Here is a 19,304-nt window from a genome sequence, read left to right as displayed (position 1 = left end):
TGTCCTCGTGGGCTCCCGTGCAGTTTTTCATGTCCTTGTGGGCTCCCGTGTAGTTTGTCATGTCCTCGTGGGCTCCCGTGCAGTTTGGCATCTTCTCGTGGGCTCCCGTGCAGTGGGCATGTCCTCGTGGGCTCCCGTGCAGTTTTTCATGTCCTCGTGGGCTCCCGTGCAGTTTGGCATGTTCTCGTGGGCTCCCGTGCTGTTGGGCATGTTCTCGTGGGCTCCCGTGCAGTTTGTCATGTCCTCGTGGGCTCCCGTGCAGTTTGGCATCTTCTCGTGGGCTCCCGTGCAGTGGGCATGTCCTCGTGGGCTCCCGTGCAGTTTTTCATGTCCTCGTGGGCTCCCGTGCAGTTTGGCATGTTCTCGTGGGCTCCCGTGCTGTTGGGCATGTTCTCGTGGGCTCCCGTGCAGTTTGTCATGTCCTCGTGGGCTCCCGTGCAGTTTGTCATGTCCTCGTGGGCTCCCGTGCAGTTTGTCAAGTCCTCGTGGGCTCCCGTGCAGTTTGTCATGTCCTCGTGGGCTCCCGTGCAGTTTGTCATGTCCTCGTGGGCTCCCGTGCAGTTTGTCATGTTCTCGTGGGCTCCCGTGCAGTTTGGCATGTCCTCGTGGGCTCCCGTGCAGTTTGGCATGTCCTCGTGGGCTCCCGTGCAGTTGGGCATGTTCTCGTGGGCTCCCGTGCAGTTTGGCATGCCCATTGGTGTCCTCCTGGCTCAGCTCACATTTGGGCAGTCATGTTTGTGAGGCTTTATGGGTGTAGCTTCTGATGTTCCAAGAGTCACAATCTCACAGCTAAATCCCTGCTCCTCTGGCTCTTACAGTTTTTCCACCCCTCTTCTGGAATGTTCCCAAAGCCGCATGGGTGGGAGTGTTTTGTAGATGTATCCATTGGGACCAGGCTCCACAACTCTATTTTGATTGGCTGTGGTTTTCTATAGCGGTCCCTGTCTGTTGCTAAGAGAAGTTTCCTTGACGAGAGGGTAAAGACTGCATTATCTCTACAGTAGACTTTGACATGGATTCTGTCAGTCACCTATGGTTTGACTTGAACATTTTTTTAACTTAAAAATGGTTCCTCACCAGACCAATGACTCCCTGCAGTGAACATTTTCAAGTAAAGCTGACTGGACAAAGGGTGTGCTGTGTGACACAGGGCAGTCCCCAATGCCACTACAACGGATGGTATGTGATAGAGACCGGGGCAAGATGGAGAAATGGAGCCATTTTTAAAAACTCTATTTCTCCTTTTAAAAAAGGGAAGAGGGCAGATGGGGAGTATTGGGAAATGTGTGGGATTGAGACGCATGATGTGAAATTCTCAAAGAATCAATAAAAAATTAAAAGAAAAGTGGTAAATGGTTCCTTATTCTTTTTTTTTTTTCTTTTTTCTTTTTGGCCAGGCTGGCCTAGAACTCACAAGTGCTGAGATTAAAGGTATGTGCGCCACCACAGACTTAAAAGGGGTAGAAACCATGGATCTAAGCATTGTAACTATCTTTGGATTTGTACAGAGATTTTTCTCACACAGCACAAACCCTGTGCAGCAGGAGTTTTTAGACAGGCGAGGTGTTCTGAATTTTGGTTGACTGTAGCTTGGTTTGGACACAGCAATCACAAGAGCTACCCAAGAGAGGCAGAAGCACTGGCTTAGTTCCCTGTTCCCTTCTTACCAGGCGCTGCTGTGTGGGTTACTTGTGACATGTCCTGAAGATCCGCTGAGGTATTTAGAGAAAATGATCATAATTATCATTCAGAATGGCCTGGAAAACCTTCTTTGGTAAGTGAGGGGAATGTTTTGAAGGCCAAGAACTTCAAATAGTGTCATGATACGGTCTTGCCAATGAATGCTTCAAATCAGGGCCTTGTTAAAGAATCCTCCGTAAGCTGTTAGGTCCCCAGTATTTAACGTGAACAAATATGCTCACTGATTTTCCAGTGTGAGGGTGCAGTGAGCTGTTTGTGCTCCTAGGCCAGTGTTTCAGGTGAGGATGATAGAAAGTGACACACCGTTCCCGGAAGCTCAGCAAATTCCGGTGATTCTGACCTGCCCCCTCGGGGAAAATATCCCCCCCCCACCTGCCCCCTCAGGAGAAATACCCTCCCCCCCACACCTGCCCCCTCAGGAGAAATACCCTCCCCCCCCACCTGCCCCCTCAGGAGAAATACCCTCCCCCCCACACCTGCCCCCTCAGGAGAAATACCCTCCCCCCTACACCTGTCCCCTCAGGAGAAATACCCTCCCCCCCACACCTGCCCCCTCAGGAGAAATACCCTCCTCCCCACACCTGCCCCCTCAGGAGAAATACCCTCCCACTCCCACTCCTCTCCCCCACATGAGAATCAGTGGCCCAGTTGTAGATTTACTTCAAATGGAATTAATCTTGACTTTGCCCTCTAATTTTATTAAAGGGACATGTGCATTGATCCATCACTGAAACCAAAAATTCGAAGACTTTCTGAAACTTACTTGGAACAACTTTTTGGACTGGATGATCAGCTGGTAATTAATCAAGCACTTTGAAACACATCTTAAGTTCAGATGGAAATACCCAAGCAGATTGGAGGAGGTTTTACTGGGGGTAGGGGTGTGAGGTCAGAATTTGAATTGAGGCCACCTAGGAAATGGAGAGGATAATCCACACAGAGCCAAACAAGTCCCCAGTTCTAAGGAATGGCCAGGCAAATTCTCCTTTCTGACTGTCATTTTCCCTCTCTTCCTCTCATGAACAGAAATAGCATTGTGAAACCTGGGTTTATAGCACACCCTGCTGAGGCAGGAGGATGGGGAGATTGAAGAGCATCTTGGGTTATTGACAAGATCCTCTCTCAAAACCAAAGCAAAAGCCTCAGAGAACTCACGGAAGCAGGGTGTTCTCTTTCCTTCCTAGTTACACCCTTTTGTCTTCCATCCCTTGCTGTCTGCTGGCAGCCCCAGTGGATGAGGATAAAGGGTAAAGTTATGACCAAAATGTTAATGTGATTGAGTTTGAAAGCCAGACCTGGCTGTCCCTGAAACGAGGAGCCTGCTCCAGCAGCTGCCTTTGGTCCTCTAAAGAGAACAAGGGAGTGTACACGACATGGAAATTTTTAGGACTCTGTGTGCCTGTGTGTCTGTTGGCAAAAAGTACACGGAGAGAGATGTGAACAAAAATTAGATTTGCTTAGGACAGTGTATGATTCTTGGTGATGTCAGGGGATGTGATCTGAGTATGTCCAAGTAAAACTTGGGAGCTCTCAGTAAAGCTGGGCATTGAAAACTGCAGTCAAAGTCATATTGAAAGCAGGACTGTAGTTAGCCTCCATCCTCAGAGAAACAGATGTGGAGGACTGGGCTGGTTCTCCCAGGTCTGGGATTACCCGGCGGCACCGGTGCATGGGCTAGAAACCATGCCTCTGATCAGAACTGATGTGCCTTACATTAATCTACATTTCATCAACTACAGAGCGCTGATCTACTGTAGAATGCAGATATTGTAAGCTATGTTCTTGGAGATATTTGGGAACAACCTCAGGGATTAAAAGAGAGGTGGGGGGGGGGTCAGGAGTCTAGGTCCTCCATTTCCATCTTTTCTCTCTAGACTAAGTTTGCTTTCAGTGTTATTTTGATTGAAAAAGAAACCCATTGCTGTAAACATGTTAATGTGTTTGAAAACCTTGATGGAGAGGGAGAGTAAACTTCATGGTGAGTATTTTGATAAGGATCATAGAGTACACAAAATCAGGTTGCACCAATGCCTGTAGAAGTCCCATGGAATCTTTAAACTACCGGGAAGAATTCCAAGAGGCATCAACAATTCAGACCCAAAGCTTTACTAGAGAATGGATTTTCTTTGTGATGTCAAAGCACAGAAAATAGAATGATGGAAGCTGATTCAGACTTTGAAAGGGGCGTGGTAATCTGCCAAGGTTAGAACATATGTCATGTAAGCTGACAAAAGGAGCTATGGGATTTGACCTTGCAATAACACTGAGGAAAGTGTTTAAGCTTAGATATGAAAATGTGAATCTCAAGGTGCTCCAGATTGCTTACTTAGAGAGCTCAGCCTATGTCAGATGCAGATTAATTTACTCCTTCACACTCAGAGGAGAAATAACAACATTGAATGAAACACTAATCCTGAGTGTATTTGACATTTCAAATCATCATGTAGCAATATTAGCTTTATTTTTAAAGAAATTTCTATTTTATACTTTTCTGTCTAGTTATAGTGGCTAGCAAGGAGGTGTAGTGATTTACTTTTTTATGATTTTTGTTTTCTGTTTTTCAAGACAGGGTTTCTCTGTGTAACAACCCTGGCTGTCCTGGAACTTGCTTTGTAGACCAGGCTGACCTCGAACTCACAGAGATCCACCTGTCTATGCTTCCTGACATTGGGATCAAAGGTATACACCACCACACCTGACTGATTTTCACAAAAATTTAAAGGTCACAAACTATTGCACTTTTTGCATTGCTTAAGGTTGCATTGCAGGATTTGGCAGTCTTGGGCTGCCTATCTGCCTGTTTATAAAATATAATGTGTCTTGTTACATAGAAGAGTGGACACAGGGAGCTGTGCAAGCCAAAAAAATGCTCTTCAAAAGCTGAAATTGCTTTCATAACTACAGACAGATGAGAGACTTGACTTTTGTGAGGAGGGTAACCCTAGAGACTCAACTCCCATTTCTTAGGAAATGAAATCTCCATGTGTGCCTACTAATGACAAGAGATGCACACTCAGAAAACTTCTCATGATGGAAAAGCTGAAACATAGCAGGAAAGTGAGAAAAGTTAGTGCCGTTACGCAGCCTACACGACAGTTGTCCCTTCGCCAGTCTTTTTAGTTTATTTCCCCGTGTCCTCTGTGTCGGAATATTGGAAGACCAATCTTAGGACTTAATTTTAAAACCCTAAGTGTGCATGTCTGACAGGAAAAGATGGCTTTAGAGAACATAAGATCAATGCCAGGGGAGAGCATGGTGGCATCTTCCAGGGAGATCTCTAGTGGTGGTCTTCCCAAAGACAAACCGAGTCAAACATCCTCCAAACTACAAATTACCTTCCCAAATGCTGGGGAAAACTGAAGCAGGAAGGACACAGTTGCCTGTGTAACCCACCCCCTAACCTCAGGCAGCTCGGCATATAGGGAGATGCCATGCCCTGTTGTAAATGACTCTGACTCAGTTGCACATGGCTGGATTATATAGGCTGGAGCTGACGCAAGGGGGTTCTGTCTATGTAGCTTCGAGGCTGCCCTCATCCCTGATGGGTAAAGGCTTTCTGGGTGCAGCCTGCTGGGGGAAAGAGCACCCCCACTCCTGTAAATAACCCCTCACCTGTACTCTGTAAGGAAGCCCAGCAAACTGAGTTCCTCAGCTTGAACTTTGGCCGACTTCTGCTGCACTCTGTTATTGGAACATTAGGAGACAGGCTAGACAGTATCTGTATCTCCCCTGGGAAGGGGTTTTAGTGCCAGCGGGGCCAACTGTAGTTTGGCCCTTTATCATTTCCAGCCTTGAAATGAACCTGGGGCACATGCATCTCTCAGGGACTTAGAGGCTGTCTGAGGCTGTGGGACTAGGAAGAGATTGTTTCTTTCACAGTCTCCTAACATCTGGTGGAAGAGCTGTTGCCAAGCCAGTGCCCACGAACTGGAGTCTGGAATTCCAAGGTAACGGGCAGAGTCCTGCACCCTTGGTTTGCAGATGTGCTGTGGCTTGCATCACATGATGCATCATGGCTTCAGCACTGAACCCTAATCTCTGATTTTTCTGGGCGTTGGACATAGTCGCAACCAACACTGTTCCCTGGTACTTAGTTCTAGGCTGGATGAACTGAACACTGGACAGATTCTGTGGCTCTCGTTGCTGTCTGTAGAGTGGGCTTCTCTAACTGCTTTGGTGCTAGGGAAGAAAAGCTATGCAGCCTGTTTACTTCTGTACTGGCTAAAGTCACTTTCGCCTGGTTGCTGTAGCCCTGGCTTTGAGCCACAAGTCTACCCAGAGCAGTGCAGGTATTGCTTCCTGTCCAGTGTTGTGCAGTCTTGGCAGGCAGTGGGCGCAGGTGGTATGTTAGCTAGGGTTATGCCAATTTGACTTAAAGTAAAGTCATCTGAGAGAAAGACTCCATAAGATTGGGCTGTTGGCAAGACGGTAGGGCATTTTCTCAGTGATTGATGCCTCCCTGTGTGCCATCTCTGGGCTGCTGGTCCTGGGTTCTATAAGAAAGCAGGCTGAGGAAGCCATGAAGAGTGTCTTAGTCACTGTTCTGTTGCTATGAAGAGACATCATGACCAAGGCAAGTCTTAGGGAAGAGGTCATCTAATTAGGGCTTGCGTTACAGGTTAAGCGGGTGCTTGGAGCCTGATAAGAGCACATGGGAGCATGGTGGCCTTCTAGCACTAGAGGTGTAGCTGAGGACTACATCCTGATCCACAGACATCAGGCAGACACAAACACTGACCTGGTGTGTGCTTTTTGAAACCTCCAGTCCCACCCCCAGTGACACACTTCCTCCAACAAGGCCACACCTCTTAATCCTAATCCTTCTCAAATAGTTCCACTACTTGGTGACCAGGCATTCAAATATATGAGCCTATGGGACCAGTCTCACTCAAAACCACCCCAAGGAGCAAGCTAGTAAGCAGTATCCTCCATGGCCTCTTCATCAGCTCCTGCCTCCAGGTTCCTGCCCTCTTTGAGTTCCTGTCCTGACTTCCTTCAATGATGGACCCAGATGTGGAAGTGTAAGCCAAACAAACCCTTTCCTCCCCAACTTGCTTTTGGTCATGGTGCTTTATCACAGCAATAGGAACTCTGACCAAGACTGGTGGTGACAGCTGCCTTTAGTGACTTCAGGTGTAACATAGGAACCTCAGGCTAGGCTGTCCACAGTTTCTTTTCCCAGAGCTGAACAGGATCCCAGTGTCTGACCATCTGTTAACTGTGGCATCCAGACTACTGCAGCCCCAAGGAGAGGCTTGTGGGGACAGACTGGATACCCTCAATGCACTCTCCTGGTTCTTTCTGAACAACACATCAGCAGGCACTCAGATAGTGTTCTGAGATTGGACTTCTTTTTACTGTTGGAACAGTAGTTGTCTTAGGGTTTTCTATTGCTGTGAAGAGACATCATGACCATGGCAACTCTTTTTTTTTTTTTTTTTTGGTTTTACGAGACAGGGCTTCTCTGTATTGTTTTGGAGGCTGTCGGTCCAGCCCAGCCTCGAACTCACAGAGATCTGCCTGCCTCTGCCTCCCGAGTGCTGGGATTAAAGGTGTGCACCACCACCGCCCGGCCGACCATGGCAACTCTTAGAAAGAAAACGTTTAATTGGGGCTGGCCCACCGTTGGGAGGTTCAGTCCATTGTCATCATGACGGGAACTTGGTCGTGTGCATGGAGAGGCAGTGCTCGAGCTGAGAGAGCTACATCCTGACTCAGAGACAACAGGAAGTCGAAGCCTGTCACACTGAGGGCAGCTGGAGAGACATACCTCAAAGCCATCTCCACAGTGATATACTTCCTCCCACAAGGGCACACCTCCCTACGGGGGCCACTTTCTTTCAAGCCACCACAGGCGTGTTAGCTGCAGACCTTCGGAACATTTGACGCTGGGCAGTATCCTGTGCTGAGATGAAGCGAACAGTGGAGAAGGATTGACACATGGCCCAGCCGCAGTTGGGTAGGAGCGAGACATTCCAGTTGCAGAAGTGGTTGCAGGCGGCAGTGTTGCAAGCCTTTAACAAGGACAGACATGTTGGCAGAGGGCTCAGGAGGCAGAGTGGCCTGGTGCACATGGCTGGCTTGCGTTCAGTCCTTGGGATTTAGATGGTAGGAGGAGAGAACTTTCTGTCTCCTACAAGCTGTCCTTTGACCTCCACACATGAGCTGCAGCATGCACACATACAGCATAAATAAGTAAAAATGTAATAAATTAATTTCTGAAAGCTAGAAGGAAGTTTTTTGGAAGTTATCCCCATAAAGACATGGTAGATGTTTGAGGAGATACCTTTAATTGGACCTGCACATGCCCAGTGTGCACTGAGAAAGGCATTACATAGTGTCTCATTAATATGTGTACTTTTTGTTTGTACGTGTTTCTTAAAATAATTGTGAAAAAGAAAAACAGAACAAAAACAGTACCATTGTTTTACATAATTGCAACAATTGTTGAATATCTCTGAGTGATAATTATATTCAGGCATAATTATTCTGTTTCTGAATTCCCCAAATTGTCTCAGCAGTGTCTCCTGTTTTAATGTTCTGTTCATGTCAGAATTCAGGGCCCTCGAATTGTACTTGGTTGCATGTATCCACTAATTTGTCTGTAATTGATGACAGCTCTCCTGTCTTGTTTCTATTAAGGGAGTCATAAAGTGCCATACAAACTACATTCTCATTCTTTGTTCTAGTCATTTTTGTCGCTGGGTTTCTATATTTACTGTAGAAGTTTGATGTCATTGAGGTCCTTTCCCCACTTTTTTTCTAAATTAAAAAAATCTTTAAAAAATGATGCTATATGTATAGGTGTTTTGCCTACCTGCGTGTCTGGATACTTCATGTGTGCAATTCCCAAGGAGGCCAGAAGGGCACAGGATTCCCTGGAAGTAGAGTTAGGATGGTTGTGAAAGGCTGGAAATCAAACACAGATCCTCTGCAAAATCAGCCAGGGCTCCTAACTGCTGAGCCATCTCTCTGGTCCTCTGCATTTTTCTTTTTGCATGCTAATACTCTATCAACTTGGGAGGCCCATATGGTCTGGTTGACTGCCTTTTAATGAATGCATCATGAGTCATTAGAAGTCCTTTGGGCTTTAACATAAAAGTTAATCACAAGGGATCAGAATTACTGCTCACAGCTGGCACCTTGAACGTGAATGATTAAATGTCCTGTAGGCAACAGCATAATTATAGTTGTATTCTTCACTGCACACAACACAGTTTCCGAGTACCAGCACCAGAGAGCTACTGTTGTTAAGAATACCGATGTGCACCCAGATGTAGTGATGTGCACTCACGGACTGCTCTTGTGTAGGACGAGGCTTGGGTTTTGTGTACCATCATGGTAACGCACCACAGTCTGTAATTTTACTTCCAGGGGATCTGATAACCGTCTGGCTTCTATGTGCACCAAGTTCTCACATGGTATGCATTCAGGCCAATACTTAGACACAGAAAAAGTAAATATCTTCTTTTAAAGAATACTTAATTTGGTTTAGAGAATCACACAATTCTTTTTGTTCCTAAGGTGGGTATATTAATCTGTTAGATAACTAAAGTAATTATTGTTCAATATTGATATCACCTACTCTTCTCTTTGGTATAATTATGCTTTTCTGGCTTTATGTAACATTATAAAATATAGAATCAATACTGAGATCTAATCTATCCCCCTTTTAGGTAACCTATTTTAGTGTTTTTTAGTCTACTCTTTAAAACATGAGAAATTATATTGTCTTCCTCTCCTCTGTGACTTCTTTTTTGTCCTTGTATATGTTTATTGCACACCTGCTATAAGTTGTCTAATAACTTTTGTGGATACAGGACTGAAAAAAAAATCAAGCCCCATCATCCGGCCCCACAACACAGCTTCCTGAGGCTTAATGGCGGGGTTGTCATTATTTGTCAGGCAAGCCTGCAGGTCTGTAGTGACTGGGAACCTTGTCACTGCTGCCCCATGTGTTAACTTTCTGGCCAGCCATGTATTCCTCCTGTCCTCAGCCACGGCAATGAAAGTGCTCTCTTGCATCATCTTAATCGGGGGCACTTGGATTTGGCCAGCACTTCCATGAATATGTCAGGAGCCTTAAATTCTTGTAGATATCCTCATGCACTGGCATATCCCAGACTCTGCAGATTTTACTCTCCATTTCTTCAGCAAACTCTGTCTGTTGCTCATCATCATCCAGGCTGGACTTGGCATCTTCAGGTGTGACAATCTGGATGAGTCCACTGAAGATGCTGAAGAGCCAGTGCTTGCTGTAGACGGTATTCCCAATTCAGTCTCCCCGGCCAAGTCCTTATCCTCCTGGTTGCAGCTAGGTAGTGGAGGCAATGTGTTGTGGTCCATTCTGGCGCCTATGAGACACACCAGAAGCCCCCCTCTGTGACTTCTTACACAGACACATACAGACACACACACCACACACCATGCCACATACACACACACTGCACACATACTACACAGGGCATTTCACACACGCCACACACTGCCCATACACACTGTACACACACCGCACACACACTGCATACATGTACACACACTGCGTACACACTGCATACCACATTGCACCCACACATCCCATACATACACTACACACAGTGACACACTACATGTGTACACACACAGCAGAAATCTATAATATTCCATATGTTTCCTCCTTAAATGTGTCCAGGTGATATATTCATATACACAGCTTTAAAATTTGAGTCTTTTAAATTTGTTTTTGAGAATTTCGTATATGCCGTACACAGCTTTTTAAATGGTGCTGTCACAGGGAGTACCATCTAACAAAAACCTAAAATCAAAATGAGAAACGGGGTTTAAATAGTGTCGCAGATGTAACCAAAGTTCATCTAGGAAAGGAAAGTGAACCTTAGGACCCTTGGCTTTAGTGGCTTGGGAGAGGTGGGTCCTGTGCTATAGACAAGAAGTTTTGGTAACCAAATCCTGAACCGTGCTATCTGTCACAGTATTCATTTTCTTTTGAGACTGCATAGGGACAGGCATCATGGCCCACGCCTTTAATCCCAGCACTCAGGAGGCAGAGGCAGGTGGATCTCTGTGAGTTCCAGGACAGCCTGGTCTACAGAGTGAGTGCCAGGACAGCTAGGCCTACATAGAGAAACCCTATCTAAAAAAATTTTAAATAAATAAATAAATAAATAAATTAGAGAGAGACTGGATAGTTCTAGCTCCTGAGAAGGCGTCAAACTTAAATATTTCTATAATATGGAACAAAGTATAGGAATAATGATTTGAGTTAGATTGATGTTGTTTTCTGTACATTTAAATGTAGCATAGAAGAATAATAGCAATTCTGTGGTGCTTGTGTGTGCTATTTCCTGTTACTTGTGGCATCTGAGATGTAAAGAATGCCTTTACCGGAACTCATGAGTCAGAGCAGGAATTCCATGTCCACTGATCTATATGGCAAGACTCTCAAAAGTAATGTTTGGAATCAGTCTAAATTGTTTCAGTGACTTTGTTTAATAAAGTTGTTGGTACATGTCTCTGAGTTTATGAAAATAATTTTTCTAAAGTTGCATTTATTTCAATGTGTTTATTAAATAGAGCATTGAAAAGCAAGTGACAATGAGCATTCCTTCACACACAACAGAAGGTGAGTAAGAATGACCCACAGTGAAAATCCAGTCCTTCAAACCCTGCCGTGCACTGTGTAGACAGACAGCTGTCTGCTCTGCTTCAAAGATGGGCCTGCATTCTGCTGCTGTGTCTGTATGTCCTGAGCCCGTGAGGCCATCTCAAAGACGTACTAGCCTGGTTCTCTTTCTGAGAGCCTGGTGTCTGGCTGAGGTGGCACTTCACTCATCTACTTCTGTGAATCGTTAGGATCCAGAGTGGCCCTTCATCCTCTGTGCTCCTTGCCATGCTGAGGGCATCCTAGGCGATAGAACTCTCCAGTCTAGCAAGTCAAACACATGCTTTCGTTGCTGAGGCTGAGGTCCCCACTGCTGCGAAACCACCAGGGACTCAGATAATGCTTTTAATTCTTTTTCTTCAGCTCTGGAAGAAGAGCTGTTCAATACAATTTTGATTGGGACCATTGCATTATTTCAAAACTTGACATTATGTAAGATATTGGTGATTTTTTAGTTCAAGATTGTAAAATTTAAAGTCACATGAACTTGTTGGCACTGTGTTTGTACTAGGGCAGTGCACAGAAGTGAGTATACACCACGCTCTCACACATGCAAAAGAAAAGGTCAGAAGCCTTCTTGGTCCTTAACAGTAGTCATGGGAGCAGAATAAATGTGTTACTGTCATGTTTACTCCCCCAAGAACATACAGAAGTCCAGTCAATGTCTTTGCTGTCCCATGTTTATTTGTGAATGGTTGTGTGGATAAGTTTGTTTCTCTTTAAGTAGATTCCATGATTTATATTTTTATCTTTTGTGGTTTTCTTAGTCCTTCTTGGTGAAGCGTTCTTGTACATTGTTTACAGGAGAGACTATTATCTTACGGTACTGCCAGGCAAACATCCATCCTGATAGTAGCCCACAGACTGCAGTTGCTTTTTTCTTTTCTTTTTGAGCCACGGTGTCCTGTAGCTCAGGCTGGCTTTAAACTTGCTGTGTACCGGGAATGATCTTGAACTTCTGATCCTCCTGTCTCCACCCCCCGAGTACTGAGATTGTAGACATGCACTACCAGGAGAGTCAGGCATTTTCAGGCATGTACCACTGGCTTTCTGTATGCTGGGCGAACAGTCTACCAACTGAATCATATCCTCAATTCTGCAATTAAATGCTCTTAAATATAGCCAACAATAACATCATAATTGCTTATCTTGAACTGTTTTAGTTTAAAGTAAGTGAGGTGTAATGAGATCATTTAAAGATGTGACTCTACTCAGAGAACATTGTATAAGAGGGGAAGGAAAGGATTGTAAGAGCCAGAAGTGGAGAAAGACCAGGCTGAAACTAACTGTCTCCTGAACAAGGCAGGTCTGCTGTGCTCATGAACTCGCAGCAGTTGTGGTTGCCTGTATAAGATCGGAACAAGATCAAACCAGTCAGCTTCACACCACAGAGGAGAAGTTAGGCGTTTAAAAGAGATATGAACCCCAGTATGTGGTGGAATATTAGTTTAAGATGTGTTACATTAGTTTATGCTATGGAACATTTGTGTAATGATGCAAAGATGTGTTGCATTCTTTTATGTTGCATTCATTTAACTCTGTGAAGCTGTGGTACTTTGCCTACAACACCTGATTGGTCTAATAAAGAGCTGAATGGCCAATAGCTAGGTAGGAGAGGGATTGGTGGGACAGGTAGAAAGAATAAATAGGAGCAGAAATCTAGTGAAAAGAGGAACAAGAAAGGGAGGAGAGGAGTATGTTGGAGGTCAGCCACCCAGACACCCAGCCAGCCACAGAATAAGGAGGAAAGCAAGATATATAGAATAAAGAAAGATAAAAAGCCCAGAGGCAAAATGTGGTTAAAGAGAAATGGGACAATTTAAGTTGCAAAATCTGGCAAGAAACAAACCAAACTAAGGCCAGACATTCATAAGTAAGAAAAGCATGTATTTCGGGAGATGAGTGGTGGGCCCCCAAAGAGAAAACCAAAAACAAAACCCCCAAAAACTACACCAGCAGGTTAGCCCTATAGTCATGCATATGTGAGCAGCACAAACTGGATTCAATAGTATATAAAGGGGGTGGGGGCACATGGGGTTGTGAGGGAGTTGTATAGATGAGTCTGGGAGAGATTAGTGGAAGGAGTAGAGAGTGAATGTCATCAAAACGCATTGTGTGTATGCATGGAGTTTTCAGAGAATTTATAAAAATATACAAAATATGACCAATAAAAATAGGTGATAGACATGTATAATATAATTTCTAAGTATGTAAGTGGTATCAACTTCTCCCTTCTTCTCCCCAGAGGCAGCTGTTGCCCCAGTTCCTTGTCCGTCTTGCAGAGGCAGTCTCTCTTCTACTTCTTTTCTTGACAGGATCTCACTATGTAGCTCTGGCTAGGCTGGAATTCGCTACATAGACCAGGCTGGCCTTGAACTCACAGAGCTCTACTTACTGCTGCCTCCCAAGTGCTGGGATCAAAGGTGTGTGCTACCATGCCCAGCATTGTCCTATTTATTTCTAATATGTAGTTCAATTACTTATTTATTTCAGGTGACTCCAGAGTTGATGATAAAAGCATGCACATTTTACACTGGACATTTAGTAAAGAGCCATTTTGGGTAAGAAAGTGTTTTCCCGTATTATTTCCTTGTCTTTGCTCTTTTATCCCTGCTGCTATCCACACAGAGGAAAACTAACTCTTTGCCAGCTGTGCTTCTCTTATATTTGATGAGCTATATTTAGTTAGAATACTCTTACTTTGAGATACAACTTGTCTAAAATCCTTGGTTTGGATATGTTTGGGAACCTAAATTCCCTTTTAAAATCACCATTAAGGTGATTCTCTGGGTAAATTGAAGCTATGAGACTGATGTTATCCCAAGATGTGTTTATTTTATTAAAAATATGACTGACATATAACATCTTAATTACCAGGAATTCTTCAAGATATACCCCAGTTTACAGGTTTGTGTGTGTGTGTGTGTGTGTGTGTGTGTGTGTGTACTATGTGTGTGGTGTGTGTGTGTACTATGTGTGTGTTGTGTGTGTATGTGTGTGTGTACTATGTATGTGTTGTGTGTGTATGTGTGCTGTGATTTTTTGAAGGATAAAAGGCATATCACTTCTTTTTTTTTGCATCTCACTTCTTATTCTTCTTAATTTATTTACTACTCTACTACCCTAGTCTCAAAGTACTATTTTGAAAATAATGTTTTTCTTTATCTTTTGCCTGCAGTGGTTGGAGGGAAGTCGCAATACCTCGTGTAAATCAAGAGGCTATCCAGGCTGAAAAAATGAACAGAGCAATAACACATTACAATTTTAAATGTCAAAAAAAATGTTTTACTCACTGGTCCTTTTATGTGAAAAGCACTAAAGAAAGGCTTATAGGTAAATGTAAACACCATAGGACTTAATTTTGGTGTTCAATTATGTAGTGAATCAACAAAGTAATAGTTAAACCTAGAGAGCATGTAATTTTCATGTGTAGAGAATTGTTATTAAATGAAGCAATTAAAAGTACTTACTGTAAGGCTAGGTGTAGTGGCACATGCCTAACAGCACTCAGAAACCTGTGACAGATGCAGCCTGGGCTGTCAAGTGAGACTAATGGTGGCCTCGCGAGGACAGCCTCGATGTCCCTCAGGGTTCAGGCAGGACAACGCTTCAGCAAGCAGGAGATTTAGAAAAATCTGAGGGTGAATGAATTTTCCCTTTTCCACACTGTTTCTTTATTGTTCTGTTTCTATTCTAATTCTCCTGCCCTATTTCTAATTCCTCCTAGCTGCTGCTTCTATTCTCAATACTCTCTCCTTTAGGAAACTTAAAGCAATGAAGAAATCACACGAGTTGCTTCTCATTGGTCAAGAGCATTCCTAGGGCCAGTGATAGGGAGTTGAGCCATTGCCATGGCAGCACAAGTTCACAGGCGTGTGAGACCGTGACCAGAGGGCAGATGGCACAGTGAAGTAAGCTTCGAGATGTTGTCTTTTGATAGCAGACTGGCAGGCAAAGCGTTGGCATGCTTTTCTTAGTAACCTTGGTTGGACATCTGCAGGTGTGACCTTGTGCATAGCTGTAAGGTTTTATACTTTTGATCTATTTACAAGTCTAGTTTGATCTTGCTCTGAGGTGAAAGTGAGCTAATTGTGTGCATTTAGTCTGAGCAAAAGAACAAGGCAGGCTGTTAAATGTCTACAGTCCTTGTGGGACAAATAGATCCAATTATGAAACATGTCCCAGTATATAGTCTACATATCAGAATTATACAGGCAAATGTAAAGCCATCTTCCTGACTACCCACAGATATATGGGCCTAGCAGATGGAACATTTTCATGATATAAACACTTAAGCAATGGGAAAACACTAAAAGCTATTCTATGGGAAGAAATTAAGTTCTTGGGGGAAGAAATGACTCATGAGAGAAACTACAGACAGGAGAAAGTGGTTTCCACAACCAGTAACCCCATGGCCATTCAAGGAGGGGTCCCTACCAGAGAATCACTTGTCTGGTAGGTCAGCCTGTTGAACACTAGTTATCACCTGACATGAGACCTTGTCATAACAAAACAATAACAAAACCTAATGATTTTGTTAGATTTGTTTTAAAATATTTTATTGCAATGGAAAGTACTCACAATTAAAATCAAATCATCCATTCATCCATACATGTATATATACATAAACATATTTGTATGTATGTATATATAAATAGCTTCCTTGTGTGGTACTGAACCTAGGGCATTGTACATAGCAAGCACTCCTCCATGGAGCTATATCCACAGACCCAGTTTTCCTTTGTAATTTGAGACTAAGCCTTGCTAAGTTGCCCAGTTGGGCCTTGACCTTGTGATCCCCTAGTTCCCTGGTAGCTGAGATCACAGGCCTCCAACACCAGGTCCAGCTACTTCAAGCATAATACAGAACCATTTTCTTTGATTGTGATGTATGGACAAGACATGTGTGATCTTGGCAGGATCAGAGGGCCCCAGCCTTTTGGTTGTAACTTTCTGTGTACTAACTTATACCTGTGGCTGTGACAAATGAGAGAAATCAGTTGATCTTGTGACAAGATCTTACCATGCAGCCTAGGATGGCCTTGGGGGCTCCAGACAGTTCTGCTGCTTCAGCCCTGGTGTTGAGATTACAGGTGTGAGTTACCCCACCTAGCTGAAAACCATCTCCTTTTGAGCACTGTTGTCTGTCCCTTCCTCCAAGTGAGCCGTGAAGGTTTTAGCATAACCGTAAGGAAGGGTTAGGGACTGGGTAACTGGCTGTCACGCCAGAGGTTGTCACAGTAGGAAACGATGCTTTTCACAGTGCTGAATGAACTGCCCGTCTTGAGAGTCAGGATGCCCTGCACTAATTTCTCGTCCTCTCTGCCCTTCCAGGCTCCTCTCGCCCCGCCCCTCAGCGCCATTCCAGTCGGCGTGGCCCCTCTCTCGCCCCGCCCCTCAGCGCCTTTTGCTGCTGCCCTTTGCTGCTCTCAGCTCCTCTAGGCTTCTCTTTGCCGTTCTCTCCACAGCCCGCACACTCGGGTGGAGCTCCTCGGGCTCCCTCTCCTTTGTCCCATCTCTGCTGTCCTCCTCCTCACGGTTTCTTTTCTGTAGTTCCCATCCCCAAAGGGCTCCATCCCTGTGCTGTCTTATGCCTCCCTAACCCACAATGCACAGTTACGTAGTTATAAAGTAGATTTTTATAAGCATACTTATAAAGCATAAGGTTATACTTATACCACCAAAATTTATACTTCTGTTTGTAATTTAAATCAAGTCATTCCAAAGTTACATCATCTTTGGGGGCTGGAGAGATGGCTCAGCCAGTTAGGAGCTCTGCTGCTCTTCCACTGTGGCAGCTCACAACTGTCCATCACTCCAGGGCCAGGGGACCTGATGTCCTTTTTTGACTTCCACGGACACCTGGCATGCACTTGGTCCCATGGACATACATGTAGGCAAAACAACACATTTAATACCTATAAAAATAAAAATCCCGAAGTTACATAGTCTTATAAAAAGACCCAAGTTACGTTTTTATGGTGATAGTTCATGGACATTATTCTTCTTTTTTCTACCTACAAGTCAAGCTGTGTTTGTTCTGTATAACACTTGATCATGAAAAACTTAAAGTTCTGATTATTGTAAAAAATTCCAAGTATTAAGCCTAAACGATACCAAAGTAGTATCATCAAAATGAACAAATAGTTTTATAGATTTCTAGTATTTAAATATTTTATTATATAGTTGTACTATGCGATTTCTTAAATGTCTAAGAAATGTTATATATGGTAATATTAATCGATATGGAAATGAGTTTTTGAAACAATGCTAATTCCTCTCAGAATGTTTAAACTTCATACTTGTTATAATTTAAGTGATACGAACTGAAATCAGCCTTAGCATTTACATGTATAAGAACATAATTTTGATAGCATCTCAAGCAAAAAGTATTTAACTGAAAAATGAATAGGAGAAATTACTGTTGTAACGACTCAGGCATTCTGCTGGCCGCCCCTGTCACCTGGCAGAATGCACTCAGGCAGTGCCCTGGTCAGCCCAGGGTCCATGGTTGCGTAGTCTGCACCCAGGAGCAAAGGACCCCTGCCCACTTATGCTCCCTTTCCTGATCCTCTCTCTTTCTTTCCCTCTGCTTCCTTAGGACAGACAGACTTTTCCCGTCTCCCTCTTCTCTTCTGTCCTCTCTGTCCCTTTACCTCTTTTCTCCCCCCTTCTAATAAAACTTCTCACTAAGCTCTGTGTGCCTGCCATGTTCGTGTGTCGTCGTCTGTCTGCCTGCCCACCCCTCGCCTGCCTTGGCATCTGTCGAGGTTCCCCACAGAAACCATCCATTTTAGTCTGACAGCGTTGACGCTTGTGAGCTAGCTTGTCTTTGAAAAGGTATTGGATAGGTGGGCAGACCTGGCTTTGGCACCGACTGTGTCAGGAGCTGGACGTAGCTGGCGTTGAGCTCTGCTGGCAATCGAGATGGCTTCAGTGCGAGGAAATGCAGGGTGTGGGGAGTTAATGAGAACACACCAGATGTGGCATCGGGAATGCACATTCCGCTCTCAGTCGGTAACAGCAGCCCAGTGGGAGAACTGGTCATTACCTAAATTAGCTGAGTTCTGACTTCTCGAAGGGTTTAGATTTTAGGACAAAACTGTGATGTTCGGTTCCAGGTAGATGCTCAGTGATGTTCAGGAAGGTTGGCAGCTAGAACCAAAGAACAAAGGCTTTAAGCGTTTTCACCTGTGATATTGGGGGATTGTGTTCTGTTCACACAACATTCAAATGAAAAACAACATTGCCAAGGGTTAAATATCAGAAGTATTCACATACAATTCAAATACCTATTTTCAGATGAAAACAAAACCCCAAGCCAAAGATAAAGAGAAAAAACCTGAACCTTAACTTGTGAGAAAAATCAGGGGAGCCTGCAGCCAGATGGTATAGCCAGTGCAGCCAGCACAAACAGTAGAGTCAGTGCAGCCAGTGAAGCCAGTGAAGCCAGTGACATCAGTGCAGCCAGTGGAGCCAATGCAGTCAGTGACGTCAGTGCAGCCAGCACAGTCAGTGCAGTCAGTGCAGCCAGTGCAGCCAGTGCAGTCAGTGCAATCAGTGCAGCCAGTGCAGTCAGTGCAGCCAGTGCAGCCAGTGCAGTCAGTGCAGCCAGTGCAGCCAGTGACGTCAGTGCAGCCAGTGCAGTCAGTGACGTCAGTGCCGTCAGTGCAGCCAGTGCAATCAGTGCAGTCAGTGCAGCCAGTGAAGCCAGTGCCGTCAGTGACGTCAGTGCAGCCAGCGCAGTCAGTGCAGCCAGTGCAGCCAGTGATGTCAGTGCAGCCAGTGAAGCCAGTGATGTCAGTGGAGCCAGCGCAGTCAGTGCAGTCAGTGCAGCCAAGCAGCCAGCGCAGTCAGTGCAGTCAGTGCAGCCAGTGCAGTCAGTGACGTCAGTGCAATCAGTGCAGTCAGTGCAGCCAGTGACGTCAGTGCAGCCAGTGCAGTC

The 19,304-nt window shown here is 44.6% G+C and overlaps 1 protein-coding gene across 8 annotated transcripts in view; it reads left to right on the top strand.

The window, feature by feature from the left end:
- Window positions 1-19,304, top strand: part of Fbxl13 (F-box and leucine rich repeat protein 13) — a 218,299-nt gene that overhangs the window by 13,142 nt on the left and 185,853 nt on the right. For 6 of the 8 annotated variants that reach the window (XM_040735203.1, XM_040735202.1, XM_040735204.1 and 3 more), the window contains exons 2-5: window positions 1,671-1,774; window positions 2,407-2,497; window positions 13,853-13,920; window positions 14,538-14,692. In XM_040735203.1, coding sequence (XP_040591137.1) covers window positions 1,671-1,774; window positions 2,407-2,497; window positions 13,853-13,920; window positions 14,538-14,692 — 418 coding nt within the window. Of the gene's footprint in view, window positions 1-1,670; window positions 1,775-2,406; window positions 2,498-11,271; window positions 11,321-13,852; window positions 13,921-14,537; window positions 14,693-19,304 lie in introns of those variants that run through there. The other 2 variants (XM_040735206.1, XM_040735205.1) reach the window with 2 other exon arrangements.

This window comes from Mesocricetus auratus, unplaced genomic scaffold (assembly GCF_017639785.1).
Source record: "Mesocricetus auratus isolate SY011 unplaced genomic scaffold, BCM_Maur_2.0 Super-Scaffold_100043, whole genome shotgun sequence".
Lineage (NCBI taxonomy): Eukaryota > Metazoa > Chordata > Mammalia > Rodentia > Cricetidae > Mesocricetus > Mesocricetus auratus.
This window is presented reverse-complemented; position numbering and strand designations above follow the sequence as displayed.